General features: G+C 43.0%; 1 protein-coding gene across 2 annotated transcripts; it reads left to right on the top strand.

The window, feature by feature from the left end:
- Positions 1-8,911: 8,911 nt before the first annotated feature.
- Positions 8,912-14,783, top strand: MAP1LC3C (microtubule associated protein 1 light chain 3 gamma). 2 transcript variants are annotated; one of them, NM_001101058.2, is given in 5 exon segments: positions 8,912-9,094; positions 9,278-9,363; positions 9,469-9,524; positions 9,728-9,834; positions 14,077-14,782. In NM_001101058.2, coding segments are annotated over 4 exon segments (447 nt in total). In that variant the 5' UTR covers positions 8,912-9,094; positions 9,278-9,305; the 3' UTR covers positions 14,303-14,782.
- Positions 14,784-18,060: the final 3,277 nt, after the last annotated feature.

Raw genomic sequence — 18,060 nt, 5'->3', positions numbered from 1 at the left:
TTTCTGATTGACTTGTATGCCATATATTGATATAGGAAAGTAGTGACCGAAGTAAATAGTACACTTGGAAATGAGCATGCATCTTCCACTAGGGGTTAGTGTGAGGCATTGTAAAGTCTACTCAGGAGTTTAACTGGCTTGGGTTTATTATTGCTATGACAATAAAGTCCTCTAGTGTGGTGCTAGGGTTTTTAGTTTTGTTTGTTTTTCAGTGTTCCTGCTCTATCTTCAGTTTTTAGCCTTCTTCATGCGCTTATGTCTCAGAAGGGGTCTCTCTTCAACCCCCTGCCCCTCTCCATCAGTACACTGTTGTTTATTGTTGCTTGTTTAATGACTAGATGCAGTGCGGCCTGTGCTGTGCTGTGCTTAGTCGCTCAGTCGTGTCTGACTCTTTCCAACCCCATGGACTATAGCCCACCCAGCTCCTCTGTCCATAGGATTCTCCAGGCAAGAATACTGGAGTGGGTTGCCATGCCCTCCTCCAGGAAACCTTCCCAACCTAGAGATCAAACCCAGGTCTGCAGGTCTGCCGCATTGTAGATGCATTCTTTTACGATCTGAGTCACCAGGGAAGCCCAAGAATACTGGAGTGTGTAGCCTAACCCTTCTCCAGGGGATCTTCTTGACCCAGGTGTCAAACCGGGGCCTGTTGCATTGCAGGTGGATTCTTTACCAGCTGAGTTTCCCAGCTATCAGCTGGGAAGCCCAGATGTAGCCTGAGGGTAACGTAAAACTATATCAATTACATTTGACTTTATAATCCACTGCACAATCAGTATTATCCACCTTTGTTTCTCAATGCCTAGAAAGTTCCTAGCAATATGATCAGTATTTCACGTTCTTATCACATGACTTCTGGCCACCGGGCACTGCGTATTGTATAGCACCTGAAGTCTTTATAAACACGTTGTCAGTGTTTAACAGTTGTTGACTCATTGCTTAGCAGCGACAGAAGAATAATCGAATGCTAGATAGGGATCAGAAGACTTGATATATATTAATAATTCTGATTTGCCCAAAACTCTTAAGTGACCTTGAGTAAACTATTGAACTTTTGTTGTCTTTTTTTTTTTTTTTCTCATAGAACAAACATTACAGCTCCAAAATCCTGTGACCCAAACAGTAAATTCTCTGATTTATCCCTGGTAGCTCAGATGGTAAAGATTCTGCCTGCAATGCAGGAGACCCAGGTTCTAGCCCTGGGTTGGGAAGATCCCCTGGAGAAGGGAATGGCTACTCACTCTAGTATTCTTGCCTGGAGAATTCCATGGATCAAGGAGCCTGGCGGGCTGCAGTCCATGGGGGTTTTAAAGAGTCAGACAGGACTGAGCGACTAACACACATTTTAAAGTCTATTCCAAAGGCTCCACAAGAGGGCAGCTCCTCCACATTGCTTAATGTCTGAAAAGAATTCCGCAAGTCTTTAAGTCTTTAAAAACTCACCCTTTGAGATTACACTATGGAGAACAATGTGGAGATTCCTTAAAAAACTGGAAATAAAAACTCAGGCTTGCATACAATATTTTACTTTTGTTTCTTTTAATGGTACAAGTCAGGCACAAATATAGTCACATTTATGAAAAAGTTCCAGCATTACAGACTAACTTCAAGTCTCTTAATTAGTACCCCCAATCCTAATTTTCCCTTCTGTCAGGTTGTGGGCATTTTATTTTTTATGAAGTTTTCTGTGACTTCTTTAAAACAGTTTCTGAAACTAACTTGTTTTAATCCGCATAGGATTTAAACATCTTTTCCTAATCTAGATAGATTAGTTTACCTTTAATTATTCTAACTCCATAAAATGCATGTCATAATTAACTTATTTCTTAATGACGTTTAGATAATGTTTTCAGTATTTAAACAATGTTGCATCAAAAATTTCTATACTGCATTTTGGAAAAAAGTGAAAATTCTCCCTCTCAAGATTTCATAGTAATTAAGATTTGAAAGCTAATTTATTCAACCAAAAGAGGAATGTTTTAGTGATTTTACTAGCCACAAAAATATATAACAGGAAAGATGTTACAGAAAAGGGGCTAGAAGAAGGAGAAACACTTAACAGCCTCCCTTGGAAAATTTAATCCATTTCGTGATATAAATCATTCTAGATGCCATTACTGTTAGGGTGCTTCACAGATATGTTTTTGTTGTAGAGAAGATTAGACCTAGGCAACAAATGGCCCAATGAATACAGAACAGAGACAAGAAAGACTCAAGTGTGGCTACCCAGTGAGGGTAGGTTCTATGTTTTGGTTACGTCTTTGTCCTCTACACTGTGAGGGACATGTTTGATGGGAATAAGCCAGAGCTGTTTATATGTCATACACACACACACACACAAATGTCTGGTGTTACTGCACATGTCCACGCTAAGTTACTCAGTTGTGCCAGATTCTTTGCAACCCCATGGACGGTAGCCCATCAGGTCCCTCTGTCCATGCAATTCTCCAGGCAAGAATACTGGAGTAGGTTTCTATTTTCTCCTTCAGGGGAATCTTCCCAGCCCAGGGAATGAACCTACGTCTCTTGTGTCTCCTGCACTGGTAGGCAGGTTCTTTTCCTCTAGCGCCATCTGGGAAGCCCTTGGTGGTATTAATGGATATAAGTTGTACCTATAGCAAATATTGATCAATGATTGTAATAGTGTAACTCTAGAAGGCAATGGCAACACACTCCAGTACTCTTGCCTGAGAAATCCCATGGACGGAGGAGCCTGGTAGGCTCCAGTCCATGGGGTTGCTAAGAGTCGGACACGACTGAGCATCTTTACTTTCACTTTTCATGCATTGGAGAAGGAAATGGCAACCCACTCCAGTGTTCTTGCCTGGAGAATCCCAGGGACAGGGGAGCCTCGTGGGCTTCCGTCTATGGGGTCGCACAGAGTCAGACACGATTGAAATGACTTAGCAGCAGTAGCAGCTGCGTAGCAAATGTTCCCAGAGAAATAGACAGGCTCTTCTTTGGAACTTTTTTAGAATTTGGAACCTGATTGTCCTTGAATGGGATGTGTGAAACCAAGACAGGTAAAGAGGCAGTTGGGATGCTTTCTGTGACCAAAACTTAGAGAAAGGGATGTACAGAATATGTTTGCAGAAAAGTGAAATTAGCCACACCATTCTAAACATGGAGGTTTGTTAGGAGGCTACAGGACCAACGGTTAGGTGTTGTCAGGAATGTGTGTGTGTGTGTGTGTGCTCAGTCCTGTCCTCCTTTTTGTGACCCCACGGACTGTAGCCCATCAGGCTCTTCTGTCCATGGGATTTCCCAGGCAAGAATACTGCAGTAGGTTGCCATTTCCTTCTCTAGGGGCACTTCTCAACTCAGATCAAAGCAGCGTTTCTAGCATCTTCTGCATTAGCAGACAGATTCTCTACCACTGTGCCAATCCATACATTAGAATAAATAAGAGGTGCAGAAGCAAGAATTTGCCTAGGATCTTAATAAAATGGGCTTGGAACTCCCTCTGTGGCTGATATCAAGGCCTGCCACCTCCCCAACCTGGTGTTCAAACTGTGGTCCAAACTCACATTAGGCTTATTTTCCCCTTTCTACTTCCCTGGGTCTACGGGATGCTTTGATGTCAGAAAAGTTTTGTTTAATAAGACACAAACACCTGAAAATTTGACTCATTAAAGGATACCAAGAATTATGACTGGATTTTTGGAGCTGTGGGGCAGGACCTTAAATCATTTATACTTACCTCCATAGGACCTGGAGGCAGCCTACTCACCTTTATTCTGGGATGCCATCTTTTGATTTCTGAAGAGACCATCTGTGATGGTATTTGGGGACTAAAGGAAGAAATAGTCTTTGGAAGTATTGAAGGGGTATTCTTCATTTATAGACTTAAAGTGTTTAATACCTACATTTGGAGGTATTGAGGGGGTATTCTTCATTTTGATCTGAACTTTGAAGATTTGTACACTGGAATGACAGTGTCTGGCCCTTTAAGAACTGTGCAGATGAGGAGGTTGCCAGAGAAATGTTTAAGAAAATATTTCCCCTAGAGCACAATATTTTCTACTCCCAACTTTTCAACTTAAAATTCGAGAGCATGTTAGCAGCATGGTTTTTGTGTTGTTCAGATCCTACCACCTGTGCAATACAGAGCTTGTTACTTTTTCTCTGAGCTTCAGTTCTCTTTTTCAGAAGAAATGAGAAAATATAGGTAGTAATTAGCAAGTATAGTATCAAACATGATGTGTGCTTCCTGCCTATTCCAATGAGGGAAATAGTGATGATGAAGACATTTGTGATATTGATAACCCAAGTCTGTTGTCCAGACTGACCTTGTCTTTTTCAAATAACATTACCCCTCTGATCCTCAAGCTGTTCATCAATTAAATTGTGACAACATTAACTTACACTTTTTGAGTTGTATGTACAAGCCATTCTTGTAAGTGTTTGCATATATTAACTAATTCATTTGATGCTCACAGTCCCCCAAGGTAGATATTATTTTTATTTTACACACAGGGTGTCAGGGAACATTTAACAGGAGGATTCCTGCATGCTGTTTTTTATTTCTTAAGGATTCTCTGTTCCTTATCAGTTCCTATTCCAAGAATGAGTAAAGCTGCATGCAGTTCTCAGGACTGAGGTCATGGGATGAGACATGCAGTGACTCTTTTCAGCGTCAGTGACCTTGTATGTGTTAGACTATCCGTATTGTGGCTATTGATAAAATCTCATCCTGGGTAATAGCTGAGTAATCATCTTACTAAAGATATATAAGCCTGCATTTCTGCTAATAAAGCACCTTTGCTCCATCAGAGCTTGAGTCCCTGTGTCTTTCTTTCTTTCTTCCTCTCTTTCTCTGTCTCCCTCCCTCCGGCTCTCTCTCTTCCACTTTCTTATCGTCGACTCCGGACCTCCAGGTCCGGTCCAGTAAAGGACCCCAACAACAGGGTAACTGAGGCAGAGAGAGAGGTTGGTTGTATCAATTGCCATAAGGTCACATAGCTAGTAGGTAAAAGATCCAGAGTTCAGCCCCAAGTGGTATGTTTTTTGCTTTTGTTCTTTTGGTCACTAAGTTACATCGGACTCTTTGCGACCCCATGGATGTAGCCCACCAGGCTCCCCTGTCCTTGGGATTTCCTAGGCAAGAATATTGGAGTGGGTTGCCATTTACTTTTCCAAGTATGTATATGAATACCAAATGGTATGCATACTATTTTTGTGGAATATTGAAATGTAAAATTAATAAAGGACATATTAATTGCTTGGAATATAATCACTATGTTGGAAAAAGTAGTGATTATGATAGAGGCCTCTCTATAGGTACGGTCATATGATTAATGTTCATCAAAGGAATATGAGTGAACACTCTGAGATGTTACCACGCTAAACACTTTAAGTCTGAGAAGGCTAAGTGTAAGTTTCTTTTCCACCTATTTTTCTCATCTGAACTTGTGGAAACAGAACCTTGAGATGGCAGAATTTCAATTGTACAGCAGCATGTACACTTGAATTTCTTCTGAAACAATGCCAAACAGGGAGTCTCCTACCTGTACTGGAGTGCAATGTGGGTGAAAACCAACTTTCTTTATGTTTATCTATTAAAGTTAGGGGGCTTCCCTGGTGGCTCAGCAGTAAAGAATCTGCCTGCAGTGCCGGAGATGTGAGTTTGATCCCTGGGTCACGAAGACCCTCTGGAAAAGGAACTGGCAACCCACTCCAGTATTCTTGCCTGGGAAATCTCATGGACAGAGGAGCCTGGGGGACTACAATGCATGGGATGCAAAGAGTTGGACTTGACTTAGCTTGTGGACTTGACTAAGTTGTGTTCGACTCTTTGCGACCCCATAAACTGCAGCACACCAGGCTTCCCTGTCTTTCACTATCTCCCAGAGTTTGCTCAAACTCATATCCATTGAGTCAGTGATACTATCTAGCCATCTCATCTTCTGTGAACCCCTTATCCTCCTGTTCAGTCTTTCCCAGCATCAGGATATTTTCCAGTGAGTCAGCTCTTCACATCAGGTGGCCAACATATTGGAACTTCAGCCTTATCATCAGTCCTCCCAATGAATATTCAGGACTGATTTCCTTTAGGATTGACTGGTTTGATCTTATAGTCCAAGGGACTCTCAAGAGTCTTCTCCAGCACTACAATTCAAAGGCAGCAATTCTTCAGTTCTCAGTCTTCTTTATGGTCCAGCTCTAAAATTCATACATGACTACTGGAAAAAACATAGCTTTGACTATATGGACCTTTTTAGCAAAGTGATGTCTCTGATTTTTAACCATTAAATGGAAATAATGATTATTTTTCTCAAGTATAAGTATCTAGGAAAGAAAAATATCATAAAGTTAATATGAAATATGTAAGATTCTTTCTTCTTGAGCAATAAAAAGACATTTTTAAAGCCCAGAGCTTAAGAGATTGGTTAGATGATATTGAGTGGAGATGAGAAGGAAGGCAAAACCAAGAAAGGGAAAAGAAAAGGGTCCCAAGGCAATCATGTTTCTGTGGAAGACTGTCAGACCATAACAGAATGCCAGCACCTCTAGTCATTGCCGCAACCTACTCCCAGGACATTGTCCATGGAGGAATGGCCCTAGGATCTGCAAGCCTTCTAAGACACCCTCTGACTAGTGAGGCCAAGTTCCCTCTCTTCCCTGTGGACTCAAGGACTCAGAGTGAGTCCAGCAACTTTATGAAGTCCTAGGTTCCTGTTGTTGTTCTTTAGTCATTAAGTCACTTCCGACTCTTTGGTGACTCCATGAGCTGTATCCTGCCAGGCTTCTCTGTGGAATTTTCCAGGCAAGAATACTGGAGTGGGGTGGCATTTCCTTCTCCAGGGGATATTCCTGACCCAAAGACTGAGCCCGCATCTCCTGCATTAGTAGGTGGATTTTTTACCAGGGAAGCCTACCTAGCTTCCTAGGCAGGAGAAAAGGCAAAAAAAAAAAAAAAAAGTTTTAATGGAGAAGTTTTAAGTAGTGAAAGTGAAAGTCTCTCATTTGTGTCCAACTCTTTGTGACCCCATGGATTATACACTCTATGGAATTCTCTAGGCCAGAATACTGAAGTGGGTAGCCGTCTCTTCTCCAGGGGATCTTCCCAACCCAGGGATCAAACAAAGATCTCTCGCATTGCAGGTGAATTCTTTACCAGCTGAGCCACAAGGGAAGCCCATAAAAAAGCTGACTAACCTACTTTTCTTTGTGTCCCTCAACAAACCTAGAGAATGTTTGGTTTTCTCTATGTCATCATCATTAGGCTGAAGACTTCAATGTCCAGTGTCCTGCATGGAACAGAACCAGAGATGACCTATGAAAATCATGGTACCTTCAGAGACAGTGGAAGAAATCCAAATGGTCCTATTTATTGTTAGGACATATCTGAATAAGATGGCGGGACCACTGTGCTCCTGGATGTAAGGTAAGGAGGTGATCAGCATCAAATGGGAAAGCTGAATCGCTAGAACCATAATTAATGCATAAAAGAAGCACAATCAGGTGAAACACCCTGATCCGAGAATAAGAACTGGGTCTGTTTGTCCATATGACCAGTGAGTCAGTTTCCATGGATCTCAGTTTTATCATCTTTTAAATGCACTGAGAATAATAATCAGTGTTCTACACACATTCCTAGACCTGTAAAAATATGAACAAAATATGTTGGAAATACTACTTTGCTACACATCTGGATTTTAACGCTGGTTTTACCTATTTTTATCTGAACAAATTGTTCAACCTTTTGGGAATACCTATTAATATTTCTTACTGTGAAAAATAGCAATATATTTCAGGATAAGGTGAATCACTCTTCAATTTGCTTCATTACTGTAGTATTACAATGTCCTCACATGAAACTGTTTCTACCCATAACTTCTTAGCTTAGGCTCATAGAACCATTTTTTTTTTTTTCAGTTTTGTTTTGTTTTATTTCATCAAATACTAACCCTACTCTTGTTTCACCTTCTTTCTCATATCCATCTTCATTTGCATTATTATCAAGCCCACCCGAAATAGGGCTTTCATCCCCTTATGTATGGCTCACCCTCCACCAACCCAACTTAGCATAATTTTAGATTAAGTTCCCCTAAACACTTTTTAAGACATGTTCCTCTACTCTGATCCCAAACTTAAAATGCAAAGGAACCTCGGGAGTCCCCTGGCAGTCCAGAGGTTAAGACTGTGCTTCCACTGCAAGGGGCACGGCTTTGATCCCTGATGGGGGTGCTATGGTCTCACATGCTTCAGTGCTTTTCAGTGTTATTCAAATGGCTGAAGGCAGTAGTTCTAAATGGAGAAGTCTTTGCACTGATCTTCTTGGGGGATTCTCAGAGAGGCCGGGCCATGCCCCAAACACTCCTGACCGCTCCGTGTCCGCTTGCCATCTCATCCCCATGCTGCGCACACTTGCACCGCTCCGTGTTGGCCTGCTGTCTCGTCCCCGTGTTTGTTTCCCTTGCAGATTTTTTTGGATTTGGGGCAGAATACTGATTTGCCGGGGACCAGCCCCAGCTGATCCAGGGTATTCGAAGGAGAGACGGCGTAGGCAAAGATCAGGAAACAACTGCTTAATTAAACGTTAATTAAGGATATAAAGAGTAATAAAATGAGGATAGCTCAGTGAGGAAATTCAGTGGAGAAAAGAGGCTGAAATAAGGATAGCTCAGTGAGGAAATTCAGTGGAGAAAAGAGGCTGAAATAAGGATAGCTCAGTGAGGAAATTCAGTGTAGAAAAGAGGCTGAATAATTCAGCCAGAAGGTAAGAGAAAGAACGACATGGTGAGACCAAGTTTCGGTAAACAAGGCCCCTCATAGAACCATTTATAGGGAGGACCAATGCTTTTTGTTTTAGTCACTGTCATGTCGGACTCTTTGCCACCCCACGGCTCCTCTTGTCTATGGAATCTTCCAGGCAAGAATACTGGTGCGGGTTGCCATTTCCTTCCCCAGGGGATGTTCCTGATCCAGGGATTGAACCTGCATCTCCTGCAATGTCAGGCAGATTTTTACCTCTGAGCCACCAGGGAAGCCTCGATGACCAATGAATGACATTATAAAATTTAATTTCTTTAGCAAAAACAAAATTTTTAAATAGTAGTGAGTGAAGTAACTTTCTTGAACCAGCAACCAGGTGCCTGTTTCATTTCCTTTCTCAGAACTGACCTCCTCCTGCCTGGGGAGAAGGGAGGGTTGGAGAAGGCTGATGTCACACAGCCCTACATAAAAGCCTCCTTTGGGCTCCTGCCGGCAGTTTGGAAGCAGCTGGAAGGATGAATTAGGTCCTGGTGGTGAGATTTTTTTTTTTTTTTTCCAGGCAGACACAGACACAACTGTTGAGCAAAATGCAGACTCCACAGAAAAGCCCAAGCCTCAGACCTTTCAAGCAGAGGAAGAGCTTAGGTAAAGCTCTCAGAATAGCTGTCTGGGTTTTGGCCCTTGAGACAGTGAGGGAAGGTACAGACTTCTGTGTATGCTGATGTGCTCATTAATCTTAAATGTTCACAGCAACCAGAAGAGAGGAAGTTGCTGGAATCAGAGTGAAGTTCCCTGGCAAGATCCCGGTAAGACTCCATTGTCCTGGGGAGTGGGAGTGAGGGTGAAGGCAGGGATTAGGGGGAGGGGGGCTGTGAGAGCCTATTCTTTGAAACACCAAAACCCAGCCAATGACCTCCTTCTTTCTAGTCCAAGTTCCTCAGACATAGAAAAGTGAGGTGTATCCTTTGACATTTGCTTCAGAGGAGATTCAGGTTGAAACCCTTGACAGGTGATAGTGGAGCGCTACCCCAGGGAGAAGTTCCTGCCCCGGCTGGACAAGACCAAGTTCCTGGTCCCACAGGAACTGACCATGACCCAGTTCCTCAGCGTCATTCGGTAGGTAGCTAAGTGCCTGTGGGGGTGTGTGTTGTGTGGGCTTGGGCTTTTGGAACAATGAGAGATGGGATGTGGCAGAGAGGAGGAGAATGATTTGTGCTTCCCCTTTCTCTTCAATATGCCTTGTGTGTATGTGTGTGTGTGTGGCTGTGCTGTGTCTTCTTTGCTGTGTGGGCTTTTCTCTAACTGTGGCCGGCTGAGGCTACTCTCTAGTTCTGGTGCACGGGCTTCTCATTGTGGTGGCTTCTTTTGTTGCAAAGCATGACTCTAGGGTGCGTGGGCTTCAGTAGTTGCGTCACGTGGGCTCAGCAATTGTGGCTCCCGGGCTCTAGAGCACAGGCTCAGTGCCTGTGGTGCAGGGGCTTAGTTGCTCTGGACATGTGGGATCTTCCCAGACCAGGAATCGAAGAACCCATGTCTTCTGCATTAGCACGCGGACGCTTTGACTCTTTACCACTGAGCCACTAGGGGAGCCCCAACTATGCCTTTAAAAAGAATGATCTCATGAGTAACCAATTTTAAAAATGATGTCAAATATTTTGCTACTGCCCTAAAATAAATGAGCACTCCCAATATTGATGTATCAGCTATTTTTTCCTTTGTTTCCACATTTTACTGGTACTGTGTTTTAATTTCTACCTTCAAATTTCTCTAAGAATTTTTAGACACTGGTCCAAAACCCTGTTTTTAGCTATTATAAAAGCCCAAGGACAGCTTTTTACCTCTAAATATTTTCCCTCTTGTGGCTGGGAGGGAATTTGGGGTAGGAAAATGCACTGTCCACCTGCTGAATCACTGAGCAGGAGAACCACACCTTCCCCACATCCTTCTTTCTTCCATTCAGAACAAGGGAAGGCGTAGTCAAACCAGTGTTGCTGACTTTGAAGCTTAAGGGATTGAAGTTGTCATCTGCCAGCTGGACTCAATAAAAAATGATATGAAACCAAAAATAGCTGACTAAGGGTTCCGTAAACATGGCTGGCATGTGACTCTCCCTGTGCTGGAAATAACCTCTCAAAAGTTTTGGCTGATGCAGACAGTTTCATCTGAGAATTTATTATGATTTTTTAAAAAATGAGCTCTTTCCGAAGACCCTACATTCTTCTCAGACCTACTTAAGGGTTAGGTTAATCCATGGAAATTGGGGCAACTCAAGGAGAACCACAGTCGGGTGTAGACCCCTCCTTCTGTCAGCCTACAGGCTGCTGGGGCACAGCATGGCCTTCACCAAAAAGTGAATTTTGACACAACTTCCTCCTTTTTTCCATGTAGGTACACCTCCAGTTATCATACTCTTCATCCTTCATCCTAAGAATTTGAATCTTTGTATGTATGTTAGTCACTCAATCATGTTACAACCCCCAGGTCTGTAGCTTGCCAGGCTCCTCTGTCCATGGGATTTCCCAGACAAGAATACTGGAGTGGGTTGCCATTTCCTTCTCCAGAGGATCTCCCTGACCTAGGAGAACCTGGTCTCCTGCATTGCAAGCAGATTCTTTACCATCTGAGCCACCAGGGAAGCCCTTGAATCTTTACATTAAGTCATAATGGGTGCTTAATATGTTTAGATGACTTGAATCTTAACATTAAGTCATTAACACACTGATATTAAGCACCCATTATGTATCATGCACTGTGCTGGGAGCTGCACAAACAGCAATGAAAAGCACAGACCAAAAGTCCTACGCTAAACAACATTCAAACTAAAGTTTTCACTCTTGGAGACTCCTCACCCTTAATAAAATGAGACCCTAGTGGAAGAAGAAAGGAGATGAAGGTGCGATGTGGGAATATAGGAGCCCCATCTTCAGAGCTACTCTTTCCCATGTAGAACAGGCATTTGCTCACCACATGAGAGCAGTGCAATGGTCAGGGTTTGGTCTTTGGATTATCCAATGTTAGTTAATCAGATTCTGAAACTACTTCCTCTCCCACCCACCACATAAATTTAGCTCCTCCTAGCTAAGACTAGGGTGTAATGGCTGTGCCTCTAATGTCTGGATGGAGGGTGGTCAGACAGGGCAAGCCATTGCCAACAGATTCATCTTGCTCTGCTACTAAAACAATTCAGAACTCCTATGAATCTAGCCAAACATGGCTGCTCCTTTGCATCCCCAACCCAAGGGGAGGGATTTATACTTTTGCATAGTAATGCTTTTCCAAATGGGCTTCCCTGGTGGCTCAGATGGTAAAGCATCTGCTGGCAATGCAGGAGACCTGGGTTCGATTCCTGCCCAGATTGCTCAGTGGTAAACTACGCCTGCCAATGCAGAAGATGCGGGTTTGATCTCTGGGTCCAGAAGTTCCCCTGGGGAGGAAATGGCAACCCACTCCAGTATTCTTGCCTGGAGAATCCCCATGGACACAGGAACCTGGGAGCTATAATCCATGGGGTGGCAAAGAGTATGACACAACTTAGCAACTAAACAACAACAACCTTTTTCAAATGTCACCCCAAAGCTGCTTAACTGACATGTCAAAATACACAGCATTATGTGTTTTCTTTGCACCACTCAGGAAATTCTCAACTTGAAATTCACAGCAAACTGAGGCATATTTACTTAGCATTTTTGAGCTAAGAATATTTTTTTTTCTAGTTTTTAATGGGATGGTCTCACAGTCTGAGCTCATCTAGGAGTTTGAAGACATTTCAAATCTCCAGAAAAATGAACAATCTTTTAGCCAGTTTCTAATAAATTTATCTTATTTACTGCAGAGAGACAGCTACGATAAGCAGATTCTTTGATTTCTTTTATTATTATATTTTTAATTGTGATAAAATATTGTTTTAAGCGAGCAGATCATGGCTTTAAGTACATTCACATTGTTGTGCAACCATTACAGGAAAACTCTGTCCCCATTAAAGACTGATTTTCCCATCCTCTCCTTCCCCTAATCCCTGGAAACCAGCATTCTACCTTCTATCTCTATGAATTTGACTATGCTAGGTACCTCATCGGAGAAGGCAATGGCACCCCACTCCAGTACTTTTGCCTGGAAAATCCCACGGACGGAGGAGCCTGGTGGGCTGCAGTCCATGGGGTCGCTAGAGTTGGACACGACTGAGTGACTTCACTTTCACTTTTCACTTTCATCATTGGAGAAGGAAATGGCAACCCACTCCAGTGTTCTTGCCTGAAGAATCCCAGGGATGGGGAAGCCTGGTGGGCTGCCGTCTATGGGGTCGCACAGAGTCAGACACGACTGAAGTGACTTAGCAGCAGCAGGTACCTCATATAAGTGAGATCATATGGTATCCTTTTGTGACTGACTTATTTCACTGAACATACTGTCCTTAAAATTCATCCATATTGTAGCATTTACTTGTCAGTATTTCCTTCCTTTTTTAAAGGGTGATTAATACTCCATTTGTGGATGGACCACGTTTTGTTTATTCATGTGTTGATGGACACTTGGCTTACTTCCATCAGATTCTTTAGCTTCTGTGCCTTAGTTTATCTGTTATTAGGGAATGAAATGGAACAAAGACTGAAGTTGTATATAAATAAGTTAAGTAGGGACTTTTCACTTTCCTTACGGTCAGTAATTAATAATCTGCAAGCCAATGCAGGGGATGCAGGTTTGACCCCTCATCTGGGAACTAAGATTCTACATGCCTTAGGGCAACTAAGCCTGTGCAACCCAGCTGCTGGAGCCTTAGTGCCCTAGAGCCAGTGCTGCACAGCAAGAGAAGTCACCCTAATGAGAAGCCCAGGAACAGCAACTAGAGAGTAGCCCCTGCTTGCCGCAACTGGAGAAAGCCCGCACGCAGTATCGAAAACCCAGTACAGACAAAAATAAAGAAATAAAAATTTTCAAAAAAAAAAGTAATGACCAGATATAAATTCCTATTTTAGCAGTCACTAGTATAAGCAAGCAAATAGATATAAATGACACTCTGAAAGACTCCGGGCAGCAGCAGGAGTGGAAGTTAGACTGCCTGTGCGTCTAGAGTAACGTTTCAGGGCAAGTTCTGCCTGCTTCACGGTCCCACAGATTTCTGGGCTGCTTCCAAGATCTACTAAACCAAAACCTGTGGGATGGAGTCCACTTTCAACAGGACTCTCCTAGATAATTCTAAAGTTTGAGGGTAACAGCCCTGGAGTAGGGAGGTGGGTATCTTGGGTAGATAGGCTTACACTGGCCAAATAAAGGTAAGAAAGGCTGTGGGTCAGCAATCATTCCCTTCCGGGTTAACTTTTTCCCTTCCTGCCCCTTCCTGCCCCTTCCTCCCCAACCCAGGAGCCGCATGGTCCTAGGGGCCACTGAAGCCTTTTACTTGCTGGTGAACAACAAGAGCCTGGGAAGTATGAATGTGACCATGGCAGAGATCTACAGGGACTACAAGGATGAGGATGGCTTTGTGTACATGACCTATGCCTCCCAGGAGATGTTTGGCTGCTTGGGATCAGCAGCCCCCGAGGATGCGAGCAGCCTTGGGGAGGACAGGCCCTGCCATCCTCTCTAGCACGTGTCCTGTAACCGGTGCGTTCACCAGTGTAGGAGGTATGGACTGCTTTCTGTGTGTGCAGTGATGATCTGGGGGCAAAGCCCCCTGCAGTGATCAGCACCAACCATGACAATGAGGCAAGACCTGCCGTGTTTTGTGCTCACCCTCTTTGGTGGCTCTTGAAAATTTTGGAAATAGTCAGTCTTTTCTGAGAAAGAAGTAGTTAACTTGCTCAATGAACTAGGGAGGTATTTTAAGTGTTTCCTGTGATGGAGGCCAAGCTGGAGGCCCTGGAGGTGTGTGATCTGCCTTGGTGGGCAGGAGTCCCGAGTATGCTTGGGCGTGGAGATCCTGTGACCTGTGGATGGTCTCCATAGAGCCTGGTGCAGCCATCGTGAACTGCCTCATTTGGGGCTGGTGGGGGTGGAGGGTGGAATGACTGCAGAGGGGAAGTGGCCTTATCTGTGTCATTAAAGAGATTATTGTTATTTACACACCATTCACTTGACTTGGTTGTTTCCCCTTATATTCTTTTAGTCTGTCTGTGCCCCTCACAAATTTATGCCAAAGTGGTGACTGCTCAGTTTCAAATAATTTAAATGACTAGTTTTCCTTACAATAGAAGTTTGTGAGTGCCGTTTCTTTGGAGCACCTGAGCTGATTGCCAGCATGCCCATGGCTGAGCGCAGTGCCAACAACAGTGTATTTTGTGAGTGCACACAGAGGGTGATAGGTGACAACACAGAGCATACTTCTGGGCGGACACCTCCTGCAGAGGGGTACTCAGTGGCTTAGTTACCAGCAGGAACCTGCCCATTCTGCCCACCTCACACTGCAGCTTAGAAGCGGATCTGGTATAAAAACCAACAACTGTGGAGTAGACCCGGCCCCTGACAGGGCTCTGACAACCACAGAGCAGAGAGAAGGCCCCAACCAATATCCAGGGAAGGCTTGGATCACCACAACACCAATTATATCCCCTACCCAGGCGATAAGGGCCAGCAAACATGGAAGAAAGATGTGGTAGGCATCCATAGTAAAATCAAACTTTGCACCAAAAATACTGGATTCACACAGGCTACACATGGACACTCTCACATAGAAACAGTCTCATACTCTCACTGATTTCCTGTTGCCAAGTGTCTGATAGGAGGAGTTTCTTGGTTCTTCAGGCATCATAGGGCTTCCAAGTCAGGGCTACACTGCTCCTTCAAGAAAGTCTATTCCCTGCGTTCTCTCCTTGTTATTGTCTCTAAGTGTGTGTGCCCTGCTCTTCAGCACAGATGACCCTGCTTCTCAGCTATCCCCTCCACTCAAACTCCCAGGCTCCCAGGGTCTGAGTATCTCTCATACCATGAGTCTAAGTCACTTGAGACTAGCAGAGAGGAGGATATTTCTCTGTCTATCCATCTTTAAGTTCTCATGGTTGGATTAATAATTAAATTGACATGACATTAACAGGAGAAAAAGAAACTAATTTATGCACCCACAGATCCATTCAAATGGGACGTAAGGAGTATGTAAGAAGTGGCCAAAGCAGACAGAGTTTATACTTTTTAGACATAAGCAATACATTTCTGAGGAATGGACAGGATAAAGAAACTTGGGCTTTGGATGCCCAGTTAGTGAAGAATCTAAAGAGTTTGGGCTTGGATGGTAAATGAAAAAAGTACAAGGTTTGTTTATATAGGCTTCTCAACACCAAATGCCCTCTCTGGCGATAAGGGTGCCCTTCTACTTTCAGATGCAGGAAGCACACCTTTTATAGAGGAGATTTATTTTCTGCTTTCGAGAAGATGGAAAGGAGGCTCAGAGTGTTTCTCTTGCATTGGCTGTTTCTTCAATAACTTCAATTCAAAGTAATCAACATGCCCTTGTGACTTACTAGAGGGCAGCCTGCCCTGGGCCCTAACAACGTCTAGAATCATGGGCAATAAGACCACTCTGCTTTTTCTTCTCATCCCTTGGAAAAGTGTCCTATTTATATTTCATCTCTTTCCATTCCCCTTCCAGCTCAAGTAGGATAAAGTCCATGGGTACAATTTGAGCAGGTACATAACCCAACATCATACCAGGAGAGGGCCTCCCTCGTGGCTCAGCAGTAAAGAACCCACCTGCCAATGCAGGAGGCATGGGTTTGATCCTTGGATCAGGAAGATCCCTGGAAAAGGAAATGGCAACCCATTCCTGTATGCTTGCATGGGAAATTCTATGGACAGAGGAGCCTGGCTGGCTTCAGTCCATGTCACAAAGAGTTGGACACAATTCAGTGACTAAACAACAATGACATACCCAAACCTTGTAATCAGACAAACCTGGATTCAATGGCCAGGCCTGTCTCTGTTCTCAGCACAGTTACTTTCTTTCTCTGTGTTGATTTCTTTATCTGTCAAAACTGTGGACTATACCCTAGGACAGCTGCATAGGCATATGTTGTACAGGGCTTTGCACTGAGAAGGGCCCCTTGGTTTACTGCTTTACTATGGCCATCTTGAAACTCTTAACTTTCTAACAGGAGCCGTGCATTTTCATTTTGCACTGGGCCCTGCAAATTACACCGCCAGTTCTGTCTAAACAATCAGGTTAATATGAAAAGAGCCACATGCAAGTAAGTGAGATTGGTCAATTGTTACAGAGTACTTACCATGACCTAGATTCATGAGAAGATTCATGATATCTCATTTCACAGACAGATGGTAACTTCTATTAGCACATCATATGTGAAGGGCCGGACTGCTCTTTCCATCTGTGCCACCTTGGGAAATCTCAATGTCTCAGATGCCCTCAGTTCACCATTTATAAGATGTAGATAATAAAAGTATTTACCCTGTGGGGTTTGGGAGAGGATTAAATGAGGTGATATATGAATCATTCCTAAAACAGTACTTAGCACATAGCAAGTTATTCATATTCTTATTGTATATTTAACATTATTTTGTTTGAAGGTGTGTTTTAGTTTAAATATTTTATGTTAATACAGGGTAATTGTAGGTACCATAGAAATAAAAAATTGACCAAAAAAGAAATACAAATGGCCCATAAAAATTTGAAAAGACTTTTCATATTTCACATGGCTAAAGGAATACAAAGTAAGTTAGTTATGGGATGGTTATTTTTCACTCATCTTACTGGGGAAAATTTTTTTAATGATAATATTCCATATTAGCCAGATTATGGGAGATAGGTACCTCTGGAGCATTGCTGATGAGGAATACAAGTGTGTTCACAATTTTAGGACAATATGGCTGTGTTTACCTAAGTTTTTTTTTTTTTTAAATTTAAATATATTTATTTTAATTAGAGGCTAATATCTTTACAATATTGTATTGGTTTTGCCATACATCAACATGAATCTGCCACGGGTGTACACGTGTTCCCAATCCTGAACCCCCCTCCCACCTCCCTCCCCATACCATACCTCTGGGTCATCCCAGTGCCCCAGCCCCAAGCTTTATGTCAACAATCCCAATCCAAGGAAATGCAATACTTGCAGACATAGTAAAAATATATTCACTCATTCATTTATTTATTGAATGTATATTGAACATCTGTTTAGTATCAACTGAAGTCAGTGATTCGTGGACTCCCTTAAAGAAGGTAATCAATCAGATGACATGATTTCATGTAATCATAAGTATTATTAGGACAAAGAAAGTCAGCTCATGATTAAAGAATGATGAGATAGGGAATATGATAGTCTATGGATGAAAGAGGAAGGCCTTGCCAAAGAAATGATACTGAGGGCTTCCCTGGTGGCTCAGTGGTAGAAGAATCTG

The sequence above is a fragment of the Bos taurus genome, chromosome 16 (genome assembly GCF_002263795.3).
Source record: "Bos taurus isolate L1 Dominette 01449 registration number 42190680 breed Hereford chromosome 16, ARS-UCD2.0, whole genome shotgun sequence".
Lineage (NCBI taxonomy): Eukaryota > Metazoa > Chordata > Mammalia > Artiodactyla > Bovidae > Bos > Bos taurus.
This window is presented reverse-complemented; position numbering and strand designations above follow the sequence as displayed.